General features: G+C 59.3%; 1 protein-coding gene across 1 annotated transcript in view; it reads left to right on the forward strand.

The window, feature by feature from the left end:
* The first annotated feature begins 890 nt into the window (after positions 1–890).
* The window catches only part of LOC106894400 (protein spinster homolog 2-like), a 174,816-nt gene continuing 174,611 nt past the window's right edge, over positions 891–1,095 (forward strand). The window contains exon 1 of the mRNA XM_014953033.1: positions 891–1,037. Within this exon, the coding sequence (XP_014808519.1) occupies positions 891–1,037 (147 nt within the window). The remainder of the gene's footprint in view (positions 1,038–1,095) is intronic.

Genomic DNA, 1,095 nt, shown 5'->3' on the forward strand with positions numbered 1-1,095 from the left:
TGGGACTTGAGGCTGGAAGTAGGTGAGGAGGCTTTTTTTTGCGTGCGGATTTTTTCTTAAAACCAGATCTGATGGTGGGCCGGTGTGCCCCAGTGTGGAGTTTACTATTGGATACATTTCTTGGTGTCGCCTGGCCTCCTGTGTTTTTCTCTGGTAGTTTTTTTTTTTTTGCCAGCCAACTATCCCGTTCTGCCAATCAAGGTGTTTTGCAGAATAATAAACCGAGTGACACCAGCCCCCTGCACTGCCACAGGCCTGGGGCAGAGTGGCTGGAGCTGCCCCAAGGAAAAGGACCTGGGGGTGTTGGTCACAGCCGGCTGAATACGAGCCAGCAGTGTGCCCAGGTAGCCAAGGAGGCCACCAGCACCCTGGCCTGTGTCAGGAACAGCGTGGCCAGCAGGAACAGGGCAGTGACGGTTCCTCTGTACTGGGCACTGGTGAGGCCCTACCTCAAACACTGTGTCCAGTTTTGGGCCCCTCATGACCAGAAAGATGTTGAGGTGCTGGAGCGGGTCCAGAGAAGGGCAATGGAGCTGGTGAGGGGTCTGGAGCACAAGTCTGGTGAGGAGAGGCTGAGGGAGCTGGGGGTGTTCAGCCTGGAGAAAAGGAGGCTGAGGGGAGACCTGGCTTTCTACAACTCCCTGAAAGGATGTTGGAGCAAGGGGGCATTGGTTTCTTCTCCCAAGTGACACAAGGAATCAGAAAGTCGTGCCAGGGAAGGTTTCTGATGGCCATTAGGAATTATTTCTCCACAGAAAGCGTTGCCTAACACTGGCACGGGCTGCCCAGGGAAGTGGTGGAGCCGCCATCCCTGGGGGCGTTTAAAAGGTGGGTAGACGCGGTGCTGAGGGACATGGCCTAGTGGTGCTTTCGCCACTGTCGTTAGGTTAATGGTCGGAGTAGACGGTTCCTACGGTTCAATGACAAAAGCCGCCCAGCGCCCTCTGAGACGGCAGATCGCGGCCCTGAGGCGCGGCGCGAGGCGGGCGGAGGAGACCCGGGGCGGGGCGATTGCGCGCAGCCGGCGGGGCGGGGCGGTGGGTCTCGGGGGCGGAGCCTGAGGCGGGCCCCGCCCCTCCCCGCCCGGGCAGCTGT

The sequence above is a fragment of the Calidris pugnax genome, unplaced genomic scaffold, assembly GCF_001431845.1.
Source record: "Calidris pugnax isolate Ruff unplaced genomic scaffold, ASM143184v1 scaffold133, whole genome shotgun sequence".
NCBI classification, from domain to species: Eukaryota; Metazoa; Chordata; class Aves; order Charadriiformes; family Scolopacidae; genus Calidris; species Calidris pugnax.